This window comes from Galleria mellonella, unplaced genomic scaffold, assembly GCF_026898425.1.
Source record: "Galleria mellonella isolate WM207_F2 unplaced genomic scaffold, CSIRO_AGI_GalMel_v1 utg63, whole genome shotgun sequence".
In the NCBI taxonomy this organism is placed as follows: domain Eukaryota; kingdom Metazoa; phylum Arthropoda; class Insecta; order Lepidoptera; family Pyralidae; genus Galleria; species Galleria mellonella.
The window spans coordinates 4,907,546-4,928,009 of record NW_026442130.1 but is presented as its reverse complement, the minus strand read 5'-3'; the positions used below and the strand labels follow the sequence as shown (position 1 = coordinate 4,928,009).

General features: G+C 33.3%; 3 protein-coding genes across 4 annotated transcripts; all 3 read right to left on the bottom strand.

The window, feature by feature from the left end:
• Positions 1-1,717, bottom strand: LOC113521725 (uncharacterized). Its single transcript, XM_026907364.3, has 2 exons — positions 1,586-1,717; positions 1-765 (listed from the first exon to the last, which is right to left on the bottom strand). The coding sequence occupies exon 2, from the start codon at positions 756-758 to the stop codon at positions 117-119; it is 642 nt and encodes a 213-aa protein (XP_026763165.1). The 5' UTR covers positions 759-765; positions 1,586-1,717; the 3' UTR covers positions 1-116.
• A 7,497-nt stretch (positions 1,718-9,214) lies between these two features.
• LOC113521602 (hydroxymethylglutaryl-CoA synthase 1) lies at positions 9,215-11,933 on the bottom strand. Its single transcript, XM_026907179.3, has one exon. The coding sequence runs from the start codon at positions 11,519-11,521 to the stop codon at positions 10,151-10,153; it is 1,371 nt and encodes a 456-aa protein (XP_026762980.1). The 5' UTR covers positions 11,522-11,933; the 3' UTR covers positions 9,215-10,150.
• Positions 11,934-13,280: 1,347 nt separating this feature from the next.
• LOC113521798 (alpha-N-acetylgalactosaminidase-like) lies at positions 13,281-20,008 on the bottom strand. Of its 2 annotated transcripts, none has more exons than XM_031909912.2 (10): positions 19,856-20,008; positions 18,466-18,614; positions 17,705-17,879; positions 17,019-17,193; positions 16,275-16,369; positions 15,701-15,862; positions 15,401-15,616; positions 14,705-14,851; positions 13,736-13,808; positions 13,281-13,393 (listed from the first exon to the last, which is right to left on the bottom strand). In XM_031909912.2, the coding sequence occupies exons 2-10, from the start codon at positions 18,612-18,614 to the stop codon at positions 13,359-13,361; spliced, it is 1,227 nt and encodes a 408-aa protein (XP_031765772.2). In that variant the 5' UTR covers positions 19,856-20,008; the 3' UTR covers positions 13,281-13,358. The 2 variants fall into 2 exon arrangements, with proteins under 2 accessions (XP_031765772.2, XP_052755795.1); XM_052899835.1 differs by lacking the exon at positions 19,856-20,008 and adding an exon at positions 19,752-19,766.
• Positions 20,009-20,464: the final 456 nt, after the last annotated feature.

Genomic DNA, 20,464 nt, shown 5'->3' with positions numbered 1-20,464 from the left:
TTTGTAATTTCATTTTATTTCAGCACATAGATCTTCAGTACAATATATTTTATATCAGTTGTATTGGATATTTATAATTGTGGACATTATGATATTATTTTTTAGTTCCCCATTACTTAGTTAAGTTGGTCAGGAAGAGTGATAACGGGGGTAGAGATAATGGGGGGAGCAACTATGATGGGCTCAACAGGGCCGGCGGGGCCGTCCACCACATTTACGGGGTCGACAACTGCGGGGGCTTCGACAATCTGGACGGGGTCGACGACTTCAGGGGCTTCCACGATCTGGACGGGCTCGCCGATGATTTCGGGGACCAGAGCGACACCAGGAGGAACGGAGACGGGTCCAGACTCGGCTTGGTTGATGTTCAAGATGATTTGAACGAGAGGAGAGCTGTTGGATTCAGGCTGAGGTGCAGGCTGGGGTGCAGGCGCGGGAGGAGGGAGGACGACTACTGGAGGTTGAGCTACGGGGGGTTCAACGACGGGAGGGCTCACGACGACTGGAGGGTTAACGATGGGAGGGCTGACAACGATGGGTTCGGGATCAACAAGGGCGGGGCCAACAGAGATGGGCTCCAGGCCAAGGATTTGTGCCAGCTGTTGTTCCAGAAGAGCGGCGGTGGCGGGGTCGGTGCTGGGGCTCTGAATGGCGGCGATAACAGCAGCCAACTGAGCGTCATCAGACACGGTAGGTTTGTGCGCCGGGACGGCCACGGCCACGGCTACCAAGGCAACAAGAGCGACGAAGGATTTCATTTTGAATCTGAAATGAAAACGAAAATTATTATAATAATGTAATATATATATTTTATATGAAGAATTTAGTTAATTCTTTAAAACTAATTATATAATTATCGGCGTCATTGCTCGCGTAAAAACAACTCTAATAGGAATCCATACATTGCGACGAAGAACTTAAATGTTCCACTAAATTTTATTCTCCTCCAATCAATAGCAGAACCAAAATTCCTGTTTTACAAATAAAATATATGATAAGACCATAATACCAACCCCAGCGTGTCAGAAGGAAGGATTTTTTGTAATGGGAATGTTATGTTATATTAGGTCGATCTCCACGCAGATACCTTTATTCTCATCTGTCACCACCTACCGTGTATACCAATAAAGCAGATGAGAGTACTATTTAATGGAAATGGGAATGCAAACTTTAGCGTGTCACACAAAACTTTACCATTTTATTTAATCTTAGTACTAACTAGTTTTTACCCACCGCTTCTTATGTGTTGATTTTAGAAGCAAGAAAACTAATGAAATAAATCATTTTTAGACAATGTATCAAAATAAAATATACCAGATTTTCAGTTAGATCTTCAGAAACACAACTGCGAATACCGTATCCAATTTGGTACAGCAAATATACAGATAGGAAGACAGACAAAATTTATTAAAAAATATTTGGCCTTTATTTTTTATTAAGATACCCCCTCATATTATTTTTTCTTAAATATCTTCCATGTACAAACATCGTCTAGTTACGATTTTCTTATAGGAATAATTTATTTTTAATTAGTAATAAATGCTAGAATATTAACTGTTTCTATGAACAATGAAATGGTACTCACCGCTATACCAGCACTTTGATGCAACTGATAAAAAGTCAAGTAAATTTTTCACTATATATAGGAAATCAAATTATCTAATATCCATTCAAGTCTATAAAGATATGACCGTTTGAATTAAAACATAATTTATGACGATGACTTATCAGTTATTACAGGAAATACTTTTCCTGTAAAAATAATATTAATTATTAAAAAAAAAACAGATTATGTTCCAGAAAAAATAATTCAGTTCATTTATGATTTCAGTTGTGGTAAATAAAGAAGCAATTTTATTGAAATTTCTATGGGACCTTTCTAAAAGTAGTCTATTAGATTTACAAAAAAATTTTTTTTATACCACTAAGGTGGCAAACAAGCATACGGCCCACCTGATGGTTAGCGGTTACCGTAGCCTATGAACGCCTGCAATACCAGAGGTATTACGCGCGCGTTGCCGACCCTGAAGAAACCTCTTTACCCCCCTTTTGAAGAACCCGATGCTGTAGTCTCTTGGGAAAACCTCGGCGGGGAGCTCATTCTATAACCTGAGTGTTCGTGGGAGAAAACATCTCTGTAACCTCATTGTACGCGACCATTTAGGCTGTAGGGTATGAGAGTGAACTCCCTGTTGATGGCGAGCCGTACTATGATAGAAAGTTGCCGTAGGAATCATACATTCAGTTAATTCAGGTAATAGATGACAAAGTTCTGAGTAAACAAACATAAAAGAAATATAACCATTGGAGTATATTCCTGGTGAATTCATCTCATTGAGCCAACTGATCTGAGATTATCTTCCCCTAACTTGCATCCAATCAACATAAACAAAATATTAATATAAGAATTTTAATATGTAGACAGATGGAGGGGGGAGGTTGTTAGTAATGGAACCTAACCTAACTGGTCGACCAGTACACGGTTCTCCTTTTTTACAATTACGGTTAAGTATCGTTAAGTACTTCAAACTAGACCAACTGGCATGCTTTATCTTGATCTATCGTCCCTCACTGGAGCTCCACCAACGTATACCTATAACGCAGGTGGTGTTGTCATTTCATTTATAAAAGAAAATTCCTGTATTAAAGAAAATGTACTTTACAAATAAATTTGTAACTTAAAATATATATTTATATATTCACATTATTGTACGTATGCATATCTTCATATCTATTTAGAAAACGAACAGAGTTTCGTGCCTGCAGTAAAACTGTTTATAATTACTTTTCTCCATCCAAAGGTTGCCTGAAAGAGATCACTCTGAGCGATAAGGCCACCCACTGTTTTCTTAGTGCAATATTTTCTTGTAATTGTTTGTGTCTATAATAAGTTTACTATTGTAATTATGGACGGAACAATAAAGAGTATCTATCTATCTACCACAAACAAATAGCAATTATTAGGGGGATCGGAATTGTTAATAATAGGGTCTAACAGACCTTTTCAGGTCTGTTAGACCCTATTATTAAATATACATATAAATACTTTCAACATACCCTATCAGGTCGATCTTTACGCGGTTCCCCTGAAAACCCTTCTGATTCAAATCTTGTTAAATTCATCACAATTGACTAATTAATCTGCTTTCATCCTCACCTATGATCTCCCATTGCCGTCTCACTAGTGTATATCGATAGCGCAAGCGGTGTTACCATTTCACTTTTACTAAAAAAAAAATAGCAATTATAATTAGTACGAGGATTGTAATATCTAGATGGAAAGAAAGAGAGGAACTGCTAGTAAGCCTCTTTAATTATTTGTTGAGTCAACAAAACCAGCTCTAGTTACAGGTTACTCAACTATGTGTGTGTGTGTGTGTATATATATATGTATATATATATGTATATATATATGTATGTATATGCGTATGTATGTATGTAAAAGTAATGTTTATGTATTATATGTGCATTTCTTATGTCTATATTATATTTATATTGTGTATTGCCTTAATGTGTTACTATAATTGTCACATATTTTTCACCACATTTGCCTTTCACTTTCTGTTTTTACCCAATGGTTAGCTAGTAGAGAATACCATATGGCATTAAGCTCGCCATTTGTACAAAGTTTTATTGTACAATAAAGAATAAAATAAATAAATAACTTGGACGCTTATCTTTTCTTGTAGCAATACATCCTGTCTGATATAACTCCACACAGACCCCCTTGGTAATAGGTTTTGGTTAATTACTAAAGAATTAAAAAAAACCGTCGCCTATAGACATGAGCAGTATCATGGACATAACAAAGTATATTGTTTCGCTCACGATACCCACCATTCGTTGCTATTCCTGAGGACTCAGGTGTTATTCCTCTTCAAACCGAAACACAACCATGCAAACACAACTGATTCACGGTTGAAACACGAATGGACAGAGATACCCAAGCAATCGACTTTTGTACAAAGTTTCCCTCTCCCTACTTCCCTATTACATCTCATTACCAACAACCCCTTTCCCCCAAAGTAAAGATTATTAAATATATTAATATCCAAAACAACTCGAAGCGCCAATATTTGAATAGCCTACTAGCAACAAATATTCGCCTTACACCTAAATACCTATTCGAGTTTTATTTGTAGAGATCTAAAAGCGTGGACTTTGTTCTAAAAGAATTCGTTTGCTCATTTAATTATGCGTTTGAACGCTACGCATTTTGCGTACAAACACAGATTTCTATACAGAAGGTTGTATCTATTTCAAAGTCATAAGTAGATATCATTAGGAAGGATACAATAAAGTAACTTGAAAGAATATGTGCTACTTATAGAATTAACATAAAACAATAAATTCTTGATAAAATTTTACAGCATTTATGACTGTAGACGCCAATTTAGATAAATTATAGTAATAAATATATTATAAGATTATATTCTTCTTTTATTGATACGATTCCGAACAATTGTAAAATACCTAAGTACATACCTATTTCATTGATTAATAAGCCGTCTGTCTGGTAAGATACTTGAGTAACTCTTTGTTTATTTATAATCATACCTAACATTTGTGACGGGAGATTGTTATGTTGTTAATAATGCTGTCTATCAGTCCCATTACTAGCAATATACGCTGTCAGGTCGACCACCACGTGGTTCGCCCTGGAAACCATCATGCTGAATTCCAAATGTATTATATATTACATCACGATGAGTTACCTGATCTGCTTTTTCATTCTCACCTATAATTCTTCACTGGTGCCCCACCAGCATATACTGTTAGCGAAAGCGGGATTACCATTCCATTATCATCCATTAAAAAAAAACATATGTGACGGGGAGGGGATAGTTAGTAACTGGGAGTAACTGCCCTTTTGCTAGCTAAGTCAGGACTACCTTAACGCTGCTTTTTGAAAGTTGTCGTGTTTATTCCTAATGAAAATTCATTACTAATCATGATAGAATTCAAGTTTCAAAAATTCAAGCTAGAATTCAGGAAACATCTGTCCTTTATGAACATCGCAGGTTATGCGACTGATATCCCGTTCTGCATAACTAATTCCAATTGCCATATCTTCATTCTTACATAATTATTACAATTATGTGAGAATGAAGTTTTTTAACCTTCATCAATTTCCAGTTACCTTAAACCATTAGCGCAGGTGGGTTTTCCATACCATTTTCATCCATTAATTTTATAAATTTTAGATATTTTACTACACATAATGGCGTTAAGATTTAAATATTAATTTGGCGACCTTGGCGTATACTGGTTTAACACGTTGCCTTAACTTCCGATAATTGCGTGTTCATTCCTCGTGCTACACATATACTTGTGTTCGTAAATAGCTGTATGTTTGTACTTCCATACGTCTTATATATATTAAAGGTGTTTATAAAAAAAAGTAGGTATATCTATCAGTTATTAGTCTTTATACTCATGGTACAAACTCGACTTAGTTCGTGATTAGACGGTGTTATGTAATGAAGTCCACAGCACAGATAATATTAAGTCCATAGTTATAATTATTAATTATTTAGAATATAATAGTTCACGATCATAGTTTATATGTTCTATTAATTATCTTAAATTATATAGACTGATTTCAGAATCATAATTATTCTTTTTATATACCTATAATTAAAACTATACCTACAAGATAAAATTGGAACTTAGATTAAGTATATAGATAGCGTGCCTCAAAAACGGGTCAACTTTTTATTAGCTAATTACCAAACTAGTTGACTCGTTTTTATATTAATGTTCTATATACTTACGCATACAATGTATCTTGGCGTATCTATATTTAATTATTTAATAAATGAGTTTTCGTTCATTAAAAAGGTGCAGAATTTATAAGAAATATAGAAGAATAATAGAAGTAAATATAGAAGTTATAAAGGAAACACTCATAACTATTTATCACGCAAAATTGTATGACAAAGTTGACCCGCTTTTCTCGAAGTATTTGTATAGAGATACTCTATCTATATAATCTAAGAATTGAAATTCCTTCCTTGTATTATCATATTTAAAAAAGAAGTATGTCGAAAAATAACAAAAAACTTTGAACCCTTCATACTAACGTGATAGTTGGGCACGCTTTGTCAGCGCTTAAGGCTTAGCTTTTAATTTTTGTTGATCTATGTTTATTTGTATGAATGTTCAGGTAGTAATAGGAAAGATAGCTATATAATCAAAAGAATGCTAATTATTTCGGCTTCTTCCTGTATGTATAATAGCTATTATTTAAAAAAAATGTTTTAATTAAAATTTTTCCAGCTATCCGCTAGAGGCGCGGTTAATTTTTTAATACAAACTATTGATTTATACATGAACGTGATCGTGATGTAAATCCTTGTACAACTGACACTAGTCTACGCACTCTATTCTAGTTGAGTAAATATTAAATTTACATTGAGTCTATTACATTTTTGCTATTTATAGTGCCGTACAGTTTCATCAAGGGAAAATCAGTCGATTAATCTTTGAAAAACACTTTAGTTTGATATGATAACTTATTTTTGTGTAATTTCAACTATTTGTTATAAAAAGTAACAAATAGTTATATAATCTCGATCATGAAAAGTCAATCTCTATATTCGGTTAAAAACCTAAAACATACCTACAATACATAGGTACGTTTTCCACAGACTAAAAAAAGAAAGAGGTCAATTGTCAATTTGGTTTTATTATTTTTTTTATGGTTTTCACCTTACAACTTCGTCAGTTGCTGAAAGGATATTGATAAAGAATAAATAATAATGAAGAATACAGATTAATTCTATAGAAAATTTACTAAAATCGTATCTTTCAGTAGTTTATTTTTAAATCAAAATAATTGGTTTTGCCACAATTGAAGTTAATTTTTTCGTGGAACAAAATTATAGCTCGATTATAACAAGATGAAATTGAAATAGTAAGCATTCTTTTAAGGAAAAGTTTTAACATTGAAACTAAATATTTTTCACACAGATAAATGTCAAAAAACGATAAATAATTTTAAGCTTCTCATACAAACACACATCGTCCAACTAACAAATTAATAAGTTTTTTCTATACCACGAAGGTATAGGTAACCTATGGATGCCTGCAACACTAGGGGTATCATATGCGCTTTGCCGTCCCTGAAGAAATCTTAATAAACCTTTTTAAAAGAACTCCGTACTGTAGTCTCTAGGGGAATCATTTCACAGCCTGAGTGCTTGCGTGAGAGGACTCGATGGCTCAAAGTTTATATACTTACCTACTAATAAATATCTGTACTGTATCTAATATTTCCTTTCGAAATTCTTTTTGTACTTAATTTATGTATCAAGAACCCAAGTTCTCCACTTATGGAATCTAGCTCATTTATATAGTCTAAACTCGGTCGTATTACTATCTTTTTTAATAATAATAATTATAGAATAGATGTTAGAAATGCTTAAATTTTATTTCTAACTAAATTCAAATCGGGAAACTTTACATTTTAAATAGATATGGATATCTATTTTTATGCAACTAGTCTTATAAATAGCTGTAGATTAAAGATATAGTTGAAAATCTTCAATTGTTAAAAATCGATAAATAAAGCTAAGGTAACGTGTGTATAGGTACATATTGTTATTTTCGTCTTAACCGGGCCAAAGGTTCTTCCTTCATGAACACAATAACAGAATAGAAGATGCATATCTTAACATTTACATATCTTGACACAGATGAAAAACATGTACGCACAGACGTCAATGGTATGTACTTAGGATGTCTCAAGGCTAACAAATGTTTTTTTTTTTTGATGGGTGAAAATGGTATGGTAGCTCCGCCTACGTTAACGGAATACGCTGGCGGAGCACCAGTGAAGATGAGAATGAAAACAGGCCAGTTAGCCCATCATGATGAATTCATCACGAATTAACCATGATAGTTTCCAGGGAGAACAGCGAGGAGGTCGACCTGGTTGGGTATATTGCTAGCAATGGCATTCTCAGTCTCCATTACTAACAATCCCTTTCCCCCCATAAGTAAGTATTATTTATTAAATGTTTGGAGTTCCTGGGCAAAATTTTGACTAGAGATGCCGAGGGAACTGACAGGGAGAGTTTCTCTTAATATAACAACTAAACTGTTCAATGTAACAATGACGATTTGATGCCTTACGGATGCGTGGCGTCTTCGGTACCCATCTTGAGATCTCAGCGCTCCCGGATTGAATGTTAGCAAATATTAGAATAACAAAAAACAATGAAAACTTAGTCTTCGTATATTGAAAGCATTTGTGCTAATACAAACTTTGAACTAGTCCTTGCTCTTTAGAATTTTTATAGACGTATTGTGTTATGTTAACAAACGAAAAACCACCTTCTTTTTTTTATTTACCATAGAATGGCAAAAACAAAACAAACCTTAGTAATAAAAACGATAGGTGTATACCTATCGTTTTTTTTTAATACAGTAGAATGATAACCCTGCTTGTGCTTATGGTTTACGCTGGCATCAGTAAGATATGATAGGTGAGATGAAAATACAGATCGAATAGCCCATCGTGATGAATAATTCAAGCACGATAGTTTCCAAGTAGACCACGAGGTCGACCTGACAAGGTATATTCCTAGCAATGGGAATGGTAGTCCGCATTACTAACAATCCCTTTCCCCCACTCATATGAGTTAGATAATACCTAACTGGATCTTTTATTTATTTATTTAGGATCACCAACATAAGATACAGATTTTTTAGTAAATGTTGCTAAAACCCTGATGACATGTCAACCCTACATTGTTGTTTATAGGGAAAACGTCGGCAGGAAACTCATTCTACAGGCCGAACGTTTAAAGGAGAAAATTCTTTTTAAACTGCACTATACCTTTGATACCAAGTTTCTAGGCCAAATCCATTATAACTGATTGTCAATAACTTGTCTAATTAGGCTCGCATCATATCAGCCGTGAATTGACCATTGCTGAACTTAGGCCTCCCCTATGGGGGTTTTACCAGTAGTTGGCCCGCTTGGCAGGCCAATTGGTAACCACAGTTAGACTTTGATATTTTAAAAGAGATGCCGCTGCCCATCTCTCGACCATTTAGCTTTATATTAGACTCTGGATATTAATAATTAAGGTGGATACACTGTCAATTTATGACAGATTGAATACCTATTTTAAACATCGCTTATACTTATGAAAGCTATGTTGGCATTTAAAAATAAAAACATCCATGGAAAAATAAAAAAACCAAATTTGAGCACCAATTATACAATTTATTAAATTCATTTTTTGACAAACTGCAATGAATCCATTTTATGGACACACTGGTTTTATATCATTACACACATAAAATAAACTTCAGTCAGAGATTACATAACAAATATTAACATATGTAAGGTACAATGTGACAGTTTATAATGGATATAACTATGTAATCGTATTAAAATATGACAATCATATTTTTAGGTTAATAAATTGTAAAAACACGAAATGGTTGTGGTTTGAATCCTCATTTTCTACGCCATGAGGGCGCCAAAGCTGTTAGCAATTTAGCTAATATTTCATTATACATACATATATAAATTAATATGTTATCAAATGTAGTTTAGTTTAATTAACAATTTAATGAAAAATTTCTTAAAAAATAATATTTTGTAGCTGACTGCAATTTTCTCAAATAATTAATCTAACACAATGAACAGAGGAATATCAATAAACAATAAATATAATTTTATATACTTGTTTAAAAAATATACTTAGTATAATACTATTGGTATAAATTTGTCTAGCTGCTGATCTATTTTCTTTATTTACTGTATTTATATTAAATGCATATAAAATGTCCCATTACTTTTGCTCAAATAATAAATTATTTTTATTTAAAGACACCTTAACCAGTAACATTTAGGTTTATATGTGCATCATTAGTTTGTTTCATTGCCACTCCCTATAACTTGACTTTGCCTAAATGAAACAATAAAATGCCGTGTTTTACACCTAACCAAGATAAATAAGTTACATAAATAATATATAACAAGCAACATTAGAATACTGTATAATTAATTAAAAAAAAAACCTTTATCAAACAGATTCTACTTATAGTATCGGCTTTATATTCATTTTATATAATCCCATATCAGTCAACCTCTGATAATTCACATAAAATTATACTAAATAATATAAATATTTCAAACTCTTCTATCATATGTACGTCTTCTTTGGTCGTCAATATGGATGAGGTAGTATGTACCAGGGAATAATACATCTATAGAGCCTGAAGGGTCATATGGAGCTGTATGGTAATTAGCAGTTCTCAATTCCATGATCTCTGAAAATTTTATAGGTTCCACACTTTGTCTCTTATCTAATAAATGAATAGTATCATTCAATGAGTTTATCAATTTAGATAATTTTGAACCAGCACTCATGTCATTGCAGATATTTATAGAGTACATGGTTGACGCTAATCCAGATCCATAAGAAAACAATGCAAACTTCTTTCCAATCAATTGATCAGGAGATTTACTTACAAGGTAGGATACTAGCCCACCATATAATGATGCAGTATACATATTCCCCACATTAGAGGCTATATGAAGTGAGGGTAATGTTTTTTCATTGAACAACTTGTCACTGTAAGTCATGAAGGCTTTTTCAACATCTTTATCAAAATATGTATCTTCCAATTTATAATCTTTAAATTGTGATAAACCTGGAAATTGACTTTCACGTACATCTGGTGATGCATTCAAAAAATCATTGAAACAAATTCTAGCTAGAGACTTTTGTACCAGCCTACAATATGGTGAGTGAAACAACATACCATCTAAACTCAGGAGTCCTTTGAAACTAGGATCAACTTTTCTCATTTTCTTACAGAATAAATTATAACAATTATCTAGAGCATTGAGGTAGCATTTTATAGACAATTTTCCATCTACATAAGGAAATTCTGATGCCAGATCCGCTTTGTAGAAATCATAGGCATGAGTCATGTATGAAGCTCGGACACCACAATCAAACACCAAGGGAGCATCCGGTCCGACAAGCATGGCCACAGCCCCTGCACCTCCCGTAGGCCGTGCTGGTCCTTTGCCATAAACTGCTATATCACCAGCAATCACTATTGCTTTCCTGCCATCCCACGATGAAGACTCCACCCAATTGATAGCATTAAACAGAGCAGCGGTGCCCCCGTAGCATGCATTAGTTGTGTCAATACCTTCAATATCTGTGGCACCTTCTTTGGCAAACAGGGTCATCAGGAATGTCTTAACACTTTTACTTTTGTCTATAATAGTCTCTGTACCAACCTCCAAACGACCAATGTCATGAAGGGAAATATTGTTCTTCTCTATAAGCCTATGCAGCGCCGTCAGACATAACGAGTTTATGTCCTCCCTGTCCGAACAGAAGCCCATCTTGTTCTGCCCAAGACCAACGGTATATTTGCCTGCAGATACTCCGTCGAATTTCTCCAATTCCGTTTGGTCGACATATTGCGACGGGAAATAAAATTCCATGGCCAATATGCCGACATTCTCGGCTCGACCACTCATTATGGGACGATTTAACTTTCACGATCAAGACGAATAAGTAACTTTTTAAATGCCGCAGTTAAATGGAACGGCGTGTTGACGGAGCGGTTACCGGCACGAACTGATGCCCCCGCCACTGACTTCGCGGAAACTCGTCTGGTATCTACGTCAGCACCCACGTTACCGGTTCACCATTGACCTCCATTAGCTACTTTCTTCAAATACCATGTAGGTTACCGACTGATTACAGTGAGCGAAGATGACATGGGTGGAAGTGCCTTGGTTTATGGCGTTAACTCACGTCAATGTTAATAACAAGTTACATAACTATACTATACGATTATCACAATAAAATTTTGCTTTTTAGGTTTTTTAATAAATAATTTGATCGTTCATTGCCCCTAATAATGACATTTGTTTGAAAGGATAACCTAAAATCGACAACATTGACATTGACAACCAAATAAAAAAAAAAGCGTTCATAAACTATATTAAAATTTTATTGTTAAAAATTTCATAAGTTCACATTATTATTTACTATAATAACGAGCCGATTAGTTCACTTGTATTTTAGTTAAGAAAGTTCAACTAATTTCAGGACCATTGGTGATAGGCTCGCGTTCGCGTTACGGCTACTCCTGACTTCCCGGATGATTCCAAAGCTAATCGAGCTTTCTCGACTAAAACATAATAAGTTAATCTGATCGTTATTATATTAAAACATTATAACAATATTTTAACAAAAATAAAATTTTAAGTGCTATACATATATCATTATTACTAGTACTATACACATACCACTCTAAAACTGTCTATTTCTACTATATTTATTTTACTCACACTTAAATAAACAAGTTTTTTTTTTTCTTATTTTCATATGGCACGGCATAAAGTGTATCCGCCTAAAACAGGGGTTCTCAAACTTATTTTGTCTACTGCCCACTTTGAGAATAAATTATTTTTAGCGCCCCTATTTTTTCACCTACTTAAAAACCACGATTACTTCAAGATCAACAAATCACCCCCAAGTCTCTACCATTTTTTTCTAAGTTTCTTAACGCCCCTCCTCCCCCTGAGGCCTGCAGCGCCCACAAGAGGGCATTATTGCGCACTTTGAGAAAGGCTAGCCTAAAACAATGCTTGGGAAAATATATTTTGTAAAGGAAATTTTGCACAACAGAATAAGTTTATATTAGAATATAAGGGCAAAAGTTTAAAATAAAAAAAATCGCATTTGTACCATACATTAAACATACCTACTTGAGATTTATATTCATACAAAAATAGTAGCTTTTTACTATTAAATTTTATGATATTATTATTACAGTTACGTGTTTATTATGTATTATTTTTTATGGAATAACCTGTATTTGTTTTATTTCACGTTGAAGATAGATTGTATTACAATATTATTTATTACTCTTACTGTTCTTTACATTTGTCAGTAGGGCCAGAGTTTTAATTACCCGCAAAAACTTTTTACTTAATTCGACTGCTTTTTTTTTATTTGGTAGTTGATAAACTATTGTTTGACAATTGTAAACCGAATTTGAAGATTCTATATAATATTTTATTTTATTTTACACTTTATTGTACCATTTATAAAATAGTAAATACAGTATTAGTATTAGTATCTATTCTATATAATATACAATCAGGTTAAATTGGTCTCAATCCAAAGATTATAATGTCTAAAGAACTCGTCCCAAAAATATTTACTGTCAAAATTGAAGTAGACTTTCTTGTAGAAATATCTTAATTATTTAAAAATAAATAAAACTCACTTTTGCAAAATGTTTATTATTAACAGTAGCCTTTTATATAATAATAATTCAAAATTTTCTTCTTCATAATTACTTTATTTCTTTGGTATGAATTTGTAAAATTTTACACCTGAAAAAATTAGGACGTTATAGCTTTTACCCACTACTTTCTTCATATAAAAATATTTTACTTCTACTTTATATGGCTGCCACCAATTGAGGTAGGTGATTTTTGCCAAAGAAGTATTAAGGGGACTTTGTAACGACGGCTAGTACAGCCATAGCCGTAGTACAACGTTATTACAATATTTAGAATTTGAAATTTTTAAATTCTTAAATTTTAAATCTGTAAGTGTTTGCATCATAGATAGTATAACGTACTTTGAATGATGAGATTATTCCATGTTAACAAATTGTACTCCATTTTAGCTTCGTAGAGATTGTGCACAAGCATTACAAGTTACATACGTACCGGAAGGATTTATCTTGACTTCAAACTCGTGATTAGCTTGAAGTAACTTAACAGATTCTTCTTTATATAGATCCTGAAAAAGAATACTGAACTTCGAAACTGAACTCTCTTCTCAAGACTGACTTTCTCGTTTAACTGTTCACAGTAGAAAAAGTCCATGAATTTTTTAAATATCTATGCCTCTAGACAAGCAACAAACGAGTAATATATCCATAGAATAGTATTTAGTGTCGTATACATGAGATAGAACAAGACGCCAACATCTGATGTCCTCTTCTTTATTAGGCGCACGGTAACAAACGTGTATCTATCAATTGTTTCATTAGTCACATATTGGTAGGGAGCTGTAGCATTTACTCGTGAATTGATTACCCTTGGGAAATGAAGTTATTCAGTCACAGTGCCAAGCAAAGATATTAACTATACGGATAATTACGTACTATACGATACAGCAAATAATACATGTCAATACAATTCATTATTGGACTAGAACTAACTGTTCTTATATTTAGAGTCATTCACAGCATGCTTTGTGTTTGTATAACATTAATAGGTATATATAAAACTAAACGAATGAAGCATATAATTAACTGAGCAAGTGATGAAAATTATGATTATTAGTTGATACTTAACTACTTACATGTCTGTCGCTCAGCCAGCAGTTATATTTGCACAGTTGTATATCGATTTTAAAGGTGGGATATGGCAAAGAAATTACTGGGTACTGAGATATGTTTCAGTACCCAGTAATTTCTATTATTTCTATTATGTATAGTAGGTATTATGATACCTTAATCCCCATAAATAGCAATGAATGAGGGCCAACAAGAACGTCACAAATGAGTCATATCCATGCCCATAGGCGATAGTTAATACTTACCACGTTGCATCAGGTAGCTCGTTTTCTATTTCTAGTTGCATAAAAAAGTAAAAAGAGAACAATCACATCCATATTAATAGTAACAGTACCTGGACATAAAAAGATCGATTGGCCAATTGCATCTCTTTAAAAGTGAACTTTGCTGTATAAGGCATTCCATCAACTCGATAGCTCACAAAGGCCATAGCATACGAACCATCCGAGAGTTTACGTTTCCAGATCTCCAAACCTTGCCTCTATAACAAAAGAAAAGAAATGTTATGTAACCATATATGATCACTAATATTATCTTAAAATGAAACCATCTAACGGGTTTACGGATCCAGTTTGTTTTTTAATATAAATTCGGTTTCTCTATAAACTTCTTGATATTCCAATTATTTGCAAGTTAAATAATGCACACACGCGTTAAATAATATACTTCAATGGCAAGGTATGTTGCTTTTTTATAAATCAAGAATCGTGTTCTGTTATCAGTAGTAGTTTAGACTAACTATAAAATAAACTTTGCTAAAAATTTGTGTGGTTCGGGTGTCTCGAATGTGCTACCGACATTTGGTATTTGACTGCTCAAATACTTATGTGCGTGTAACACAAACTTCCGCTACTACATTAGCATTTACGTCAATAATTTGAGTTAAAAACGTAGCTGCATCTATAATAGATGGTTTTGGAAAATCAGGTTTTCATACAAAATTTTAGCGATATTAACGCGATCATAACATATATCTTTGTACAACTCACGCTATCTACTCAAAAGGCTTCTAAAAATTAAGCTTACTCACTGGACCAGAATCTTTCTTCTTCCAAATCCTCAAGCCCTGTTTCCCCAGTTTATCTTGATTAACAGCAATGATGTCCCGATTCAAAAGAATTTCCTTGAATTCTGGTTTGATAGTAGCCAAATCCACGCTCATAAGCAGCGGTGCTGCCAGAATCGACCATACCGCCATCTGTACCCGTGCTTGATCCACCGATAGCCCGAAGTTTCCTATCAATAACTAGAAAATAAAAATTAATTTACAACAATTAATAAAGTCTCTTTTGGAAAACTTTATTAAACCATATCATAAAAATAATCGTACCATATCTGGGTCATTCCAGTGCCCCGGTCCTGCATGTTTCGCTATTTTGTCTTGGTGGTCACCAAACCAATTCATGATCTTGGTCATAGTAGCCCAAGAGTCCCCAATGTCACCCCAGTTCCTCCATAAATTACAGTGCTTGGCAATTGCAGGGTAATTGGGCTTAAAAACAACATGAAATTTTCTTTAGTTACTTTAATGTTCAACAGAAATCAAAAATAAAAAAGATAAAAGAATAGTAGAAGGGAAAGTTGAAGTATTCCAAAAATACTTGAGGAGACCGAGGATCGAGGAGGAGGAGAGGAGAGGAGAGAAGGAGTTCTTCTCGTAAGGCGATTAAACAAAATGAATTCAATATCATTTCCATTTATAAGGAAATATTCTTATTAATGAAAAGTTTTATATAAGAACTATGGGTCGAAAATTACAAATATGCCTTCATGAAGTAATTTGGAGAATTTTGCCAGTAGCACATGCTAGGCAGGTGGGTTGGCAAACGCACTTAGGCTTTTGGTGTTTGTTTTAATGAATGTTTTTTTAATAATGAATGTGTTCATAATGAATCTTTTCTTACCCCAGTCTTAACAAATTCTTGATAGGCAGGCCAACTGCATGAGTATACAATCGGTCGACCAGTTTTATTTAACATATTTCCAAATTTAGTGTAAACTAAAAAATAAAATTTAGAGTATTAACGTACACAATGTTAAGTGTTAAGAAAATTATTTTTATTGGCATCTATGGATCATAATAACCGCTTCGTTTACTTAAAGGTATAATTGGGTGATTGTCAGCAAATGAGATTTCTGTCTATATTCAGTGAACTATATTGAGTGTTAAAAAAATTCTATTTCTCCAGAAAACACTTTATAGAATAATTCCTTCTGTATTTTAACATCTTTTCTGCGGACTCAAAGTTGAAAGCACACTTGGAAGATCCACTGCAATTGAATAAGGATAACGCTTGCTGAAAATGCCCAATCATTAGTTTATAATGTACAACCACAAAGGCATAGCGATTTACATATACCACCTTCAAATCGTTGCGGGTTAAATCCCGGACAATATATTGTTCATTTTTACATATTTGTCTGTTTGTATTCGTTTGGGTAGTTTCTTATGCATTTTCTACGTATTTCAGTTGTCTAATGTAGCGATATTGCTCGCATAGTTGGAATAAGATGGCATAATATAAACCAGTGATTTGCACATTATTTAAGTCATGTATTTATTTTTTTATCAATATTATTTATACAGAAATCATACTACAAATTTCCAGACAGAGCAAAGTGTTAATACAGATTAAGCTATATCTCACCTGTTTCCATATCTTTTGGTTCTATGTAACACCCGTCCAATTTAAGATAATCAACCTCCCATTTAACAAATGTTTCAATATCCAATTTCTCATGGCCAAGGACACCCGGATATCCGGCGCACGTGAGTTTACCGCCATCCTGGTATATACCGAACTTTAAACCACGCTCGTGGATCTGAAAATTAGACGAAGTATTTTTTAATGCTCGGAGGCACTTAGGAATAGCAACGTGCGGGTGTCACAGTTCCACGCTATTTATGTCTATTGTAGTGCGTACTTTTTTTTATGAATGATAATTGAATAGTAGCCCCACCTGCGCTATTGGTATACGCTGGCTGGCTAGCTAAAAGATATGAAAAAATTAAAAATGATCCTGAAGAACATGTAATCCAATATAAAGATTGTGTCCCAAAAAAAAACAGTCAAAACTCCATTAGTCGATATCTTCATAAATATAGTCTTTTATACAGATCGCATGAATAGAGTATGCTTATTATATTATTATTATATTATTTTTCATTAGAATATCAAAAGGACACATTTTTTTATCTCGATTTCGTTAAATTTGCACCAAGTCAGAGAAATACCCTAACCTAAATTTAAATTATCAATCAGAAACATAGAATTTTGGAAATTTCCAGTTTATTACTACATTGCGGTGTTTCTATGGGAGTATTTGTACGTACATAATCGGAGAGCGCCTTCATCCCGCTTGGAAACCGTTCTCTATCAGGCACCATCCGTCCGTCGTGTCCACGTTTCTTTTCCAACCAGCAATCATCAATCGCCACGTAATTGTACCCAGCACTGAGATAACCCTCGCGGACCATTAAATCTGCTGTTCGTTTGATTAAGTTTTCACTAAAAATAAATTCATCTTATTATTATAACAGCCGTTAACTGTCCACTGCTGAACATAGATCTACCCCCAAGGGGGGGTTTTGCCAGTAGTTGCCATGCTTGGCAGACAGTTTGGCAACCGCAATTAGGCGTAAGCTCCCTTACTCGCCTCTATAAAAATAATTCTTAAAATAAAAGGTCAGTTATCATTCATTTCTAGAACTTGGTTGTTGTTGTAGAATCTTTATTGTACATACTTACATTATTATATTAAGAAGATTTAACAAACGATAGAGCCTGTAGAGGGACCTCTTACAGTCAACCTTTGAGAAATTGAAAGAAAACTAAAGCACGTTGGTTTATGCATGCTGACCTGATTATATCCATACGTATTGGTGAAAAAATTCAGATCAGTTAGCCTATTACGAGAAATTCAATTTTAAACCTATTTCATGTTATTTAAATGACGATTTAAAAGTAAACAATTTGTAAATATTTCTATTTGAATAAAGATAATTGAATTTTAATTTGTTATGAAAAGGAAGTTGGAAAATTATTCGTAATTTTTTTTTACTTATTATGGATGGTGATCAGTAATGGATGTTACCTGATGCATTCCTGAGGATATTTTCGGCAGTCCGTTGTGCACATAAATCTTTGCCAAGTAAGCCAACCCATAGGTGGCGTAAGTGCTAGTCCATTGTTCAAAGCTAGTGCTCCAGATACGAGACTGGAGAACACCAAACACAAAAACATCTGGAATTCAAAATATCTTGCATTTTATAAAAAGAAAATGAACTTGAATAGAAACATTTTTTTACGGGTACCAAATTAACATAATAAACTCTAAAGCCTATTAAATTAAGAAATATCAAAATCGCTTTGTAATTGAGATAATAAATATCACATGTTTAAAATGTACAAAAAAATATAATTTATATTTCTAAAGTAATAAAATTGTAAAGAGATGAGTTACATGATGATGATGAGAGTTAGTTATGATATGGGAGATAATTAAGAAAAATAGTTTTTAAAGTAATACAGATCAAACAATGATTTTTAGAAATTTTGTCTGTCTTTCTGTTTGTATGTTTGTTTCAGAATCATGCAAAACTGCACCAAATTGAATACAGTTTTTAGTTATATTCCTTAAAATCTGGTGCTTGTTTTATTTTGATACGCCATCTAGCAGTGGTTTTCATTAGTTTTCTTATTTCTGAAACCACTACTGATATTAATATTTTTATGGTCTGCCCACACCATTCTTTACCATGGGATTCTTATTTAAAATTATTTGAACTACTCGTAATAAGAGTGTATCTACAAATAGTTGGCTGTGAAATTGACACAGTTACAATGGTCATGATCAGACTAATTAGAATATGCTTTATTTTCCAAGCTTCATCCTCTCTTATTTAAAGATCGTTCTGCCTCCAAATGTGATTAGAAGCAAACGAAAACAATTACCGTTTAATTCTTATTCTTTTCTCTTATTTTGACAATGACTTGTGAACCAATTTTAATGACCATAATTTTTTTAATCAGAAAGATTTAAAGAGACAATATATTCTTTTAATAAACTATTCGTTTTTTATTTTAATTAAATTTAACTCTTATAAAAAAACTATTGTGCAATTTAATGGTCTGTGGTGGGTCGGTCGGGTGGTAGTATTTTTTTATAGTAAAAGTCCAAAATAAAACTGGATAAAGTGTTCTAGCTGCTATAGAGTGGCTCATGAAGTATGTGTGCAAACATTCAGGGGAAATGTTTAGATTTTTTTTTCTACATTTGCGACAAATGCATGATGATTTAAGGATATTCGGCGCTTGGATCAAGAAAGTGAACTCTGTCGGGTACTAAGTGCCATTCGCAATAATTGAATTTTTTATTACCTGTTATTAAAGTTGTTAAGAATGATTATGCAGATTGTTGGCCTAATGATTTCCTAAACAAAATTAAATATTTCAAAATAAGTTTTCTATTATTTTCCGATTACCTTAAATGTCCGTCACTAAGGAATCTCTTTTATTTTTTTTATTATTTAAAATAATTATTTTTTTAAATTGTGACTAAATAAAAAACACTTCTCAGAATTAAATTAAACACGTCCGTTTAGTCCTGATGGAGCGAGAACATTGCATCGCGTCTACCTACATTACTCCCCTATACTCTCTCTGGCAAAGAGATAAGCTCAAATGCATAAAATCCAATCTACTCGTGTAGATAAGCTACTTAACCGTTAACTTTTCTTTACATCGTAACCTATAATCGTAACATTTTTATTACATAAGGGATTATTTAATGATTCCCACGCGATTCACCCTGAAAATCATTGCCGTTCATTCCTGGCAAACAATGTTGTCAGATATTTTTTTGGGTTATGTATATATATATATATATATGAAGTGTAGAGAAATGTAGCTATCTCTAATGAACGTGATAATACAGAACACTTTTAACGTTAAAGATTTTGTACAACTTGAAATGGTCAATAATAATGAAGTGATATCCATCACCTATAAACATAAACAGTACCATTGACTTCATAAAATACACTTTTGTTGTGTGGTCCCGGCATAGAACGTAAGAGATGTAAGAGAAGAGA

What these genes read in the sequence shown, in the direction of transcription:
- LOC113521725 (XM_026907364.3), bottom strand. Translation starts at nt 758, where the DNA reads ATGAAATCCTTCGTCGCTCTTGTTGCCTTGGTAGCCGTGGCCGTGGCC.
- LOC113521602 (XM_026907179.3), bottom strand. Translation starts at nt 11,521, where the DNA reads ATGAGTGGTCGAGCCGAGAATGTCGGCATATTGGCCATGGAATTTTAT.
- LOC113521798 (XM_031909912.2), bottom strand. Translation starts at nt 18,614, where the DNA reads ATGTTTTTGTGTTTGGTGTTCTCCAGTCTCGTATCTGGAGCACTAGCT. An exon ending in ACTGGAATGACCCAGATATG is followed by an intron (nt 15,617 to 15,700) that starts GTACGATTATTT and finishes TTTATTTTCTAG; the next exon opens with TTATTGATAGGAAACTTCGG. An exon ending in AGAAGAAAGATTCTGGTCCA is followed by an intron (nt 14,852 to 15,400) that starts GTGAGTAAGCTT and finishes CTTTTGTTATAG; the next exon opens with AGGCAAGGTTTGGAGATCTG.